The 2,487-nt window shown below is 51.7% G+C and overlaps 2 protein-coding genes across 4 annotated transcripts in view; one reads left to right on the forward strand and one right to left on the reverse strand.

The window, feature by feature from the left end:
• The window catches only part of LOC127751300 (uncharacterized), a 174,135-nt gene extending 173,742 nt beyond the window's left edge, over positions 1–393 (forward strand). Inside the window, exon 4 of the mRNA XM_052274639.1 lies at positions 89–393. Within this exon, the coding sequence (XP_052130599.1) occupies positions 89–166 (78 nt within the window). The 3' untranslated portion in view covers positions 167–393. The remainder of the gene's footprint in view (positions 1–88) is intronic.
• LOC113213538 (uncharacterized) overlaps positions 1–2,487 on the reverse strand; it is a 123,725-nt gene that overhangs the window by 39,549 nt on the left and 81,689 nt on the right. The window lies entirely within an intron of this gene.

Below are 2,487 nucleotides of genomic sequence, written 5' to 3' on the forward strand. Positions count from 1 at the left end.
CCCCCTTCTCTCTCTCCCCCTCTCTGCCCATCTCTGCTCTCCTTCTCTTTTCTGTCGCAGACTGACTTGATTTTGTTTTTCTTTTCAGCTCCGCATTGCCCTAGTGGAATGCGGCCGCGGCCTCTACCCCGACGACCCGTACACCCAGCACCCGGCTGACCGCTAAACCGCTCAGCACGGTGCGCAGCACGGGCCCCGACGGTCAGCAGCGTTCACCTTTGACGCACAGAACCACAAAAAATATGGTGTGCTTCTTGTAAGACAGTCCCCAAGACTGCCTGTGCACTGTAAAAAGTAAATATATTTTGTAACTAATTGTTACAAAATATGTTGTAAATTTGCCACATCCTAACCCTGCTTGTCGATTAAGTCTAATATACATAGATCATGGTATTTTAAAGTTTCTAATTGTAGTTTTACCACACGCTTCAGGGAATTTTTTGCAAAATCTAACTGTTTCTCACAGTATACCAGTTAGGCAAAGAACTCCGCTTTCCCCTACACTCTACGCACTGGCCCAAGGGAGCTTTGGTGTGGCGGTCGTGGGCGGTTTTGCTGCACATTTAGAGCCCTTGCCATTGCCAAGTTGCATTACTAGCAATTGTGTAAAACTTCATTCCCTACACTATGTAACGCGGAGCCTAATGTGCATTTAACGTGCTTAAGGAGTGCAGTCAGAATCTGAAACAAGGGGCATCGGACTTGAGTGTGCGGCATGTTATACAACGAGACGGGGGGCCTTGCAGGAGCGAGGAAGAGGGGGGTCGGGTCTGAGTTGCGGTGCGCAGGGGTAAGAGGAGGACCTGGGTTGCAGCCGCAGCAAGGCGGCGGGGGTTGGGGTCGTACGACTGCAGGCGCGCGCACACACACACACACACACAAGTCCATCTCGATGGTGGCTGCGTGCACGCCGCCCACAGACAGCCACAACGAGAGAGGGAGGGGGAGGTCCTGGCGCCTCCAATCACCCCCTCCCGACCGACAACAACCCCCTACTCCCTCGCCCTCTTTTCCTTCCTTCGCCACTGCTGCCACTCGGGCAAACAGAGTGCGTAAATATCATCACACGTCCTGATTGGTGGGCCACCACCCCCTGCCACGCCCCGCCACGCCCCTCCGCGCTCCACCACGCGCCGTAGCTTCGCGTTTAGAAGATTATTGGAAGACTTTCGGAGAGGCGAGGGATATTACCGAACAATTGGGTAAACAGAGGACGGCGACGCGGCTCTGGGAGGGGGAGTGTCTCTTAATAAAACACGGCCCGCGCATCTGCTTTTGTTTTTGTTTTCATAATCTTGCTTTACGCCATGTTCAAAACAACAACTGAAAACAAAAACATTTGAAAGAAAAAAAATGTTTCATTCATTACGACTTTTTTGTCTAACCCGGCGACGACAGAGTCAATCAATCAGGATTCTCTGACATGACAATAAAAAAGAGGAGAAATATCGGAAACGGCAACAGCGAGTTATGCAGAAACACGCCCATGGCAAGGGGGCGAGAGGCGGGGGCACAGATAGGGGACATGAGGAGGAAGAGGAGGGGGGATTGGACGAATGAAAGGGATAGAAAAACGGAGAGAATAAGAAAAACGTCGCGCGTGTAAGTCGTCTATGATTGCTCATGAATTATGTAAGACTAATCCCCCGGGGGCATCTCCACCCTCCATACTAAAGTAACTTTTCTTCGGCCAGTCACAGGGGTAGCGAGAGATGCACGATAAATAAATCGATGAATTCCCATATCACTAACTGCACTAAAACAGCATGAAGTAATTTAGAAATCGCCGCCATAGCATTATAGAATCCCTACCTCACTACCGCGACCAGCGAGGTTCGTCATTCTTACCCGAAAAAACAAAGAAGGGAAGGTTAAGTTTCGTAAGTGGATAGCGCGGTGATTAGCTAAAGCTGTGGGTAAAGCCCTCGTGAGTTATTCTCTTTTAGGGACCATGTCTGGGAGCGGCAGGGGCCTGGCTTGCTGGATGGTAGTCCCCTTTTGCTTTCGCACCGACACTGATTTCGGGGGGAGAAAAAACCAGACGCTAATTACAGAGAGAGAGAGAGAGAGAGAGAGAGAGAGAGAGAGGTGGGGACGGGGGTAGTTGGGAGCGAATAAGGGAGAAGTGGGGAAGTATGGGCATGGGGGCAGTGGTGGGTAGCTTCTGGACGCTGGAGGAGTCTCTCTGGAGGAACACGTTCTGCAAACGGAGGCAAAAGGAGTTCCCGAAACGGGCGCGCAGGTAGCGTCGTGCGCAGTGGTCGCTGAGGGTGGGGCAGGCGGCGGCAAGGACGGAACAGGTTTGTAATGAGAGTGAAAAAGATGGGGAGGCGGTGGAGGGAGGCCCGCGACGCCACCGCTGTTGCACCTCTCATCCCTGCGCACAAATAATGTATTTTGCATTCCGACAGGAATAGCAAATAGGCCTAAAAAGTGTTTTTTTTTTCCTTTTACGGCTTCCATCCTGAGAGCCTACCAACCCCCCCC

This window comes from Frankliniella occidentalis, unplaced genomic scaffold (genome assembly GCF_000697945.3).
Source record: "Frankliniella occidentalis isolate FOCC.00 unplaced genomic scaffold, Focc_3.1 Scaffold1, whole genome shotgun sequence".
NCBI classification, from domain to species: Eukaryota; Metazoa; Arthropoda; class Insecta; order Thysanoptera; family Thripidae; genus Frankliniella; species Frankliniella occidentalis.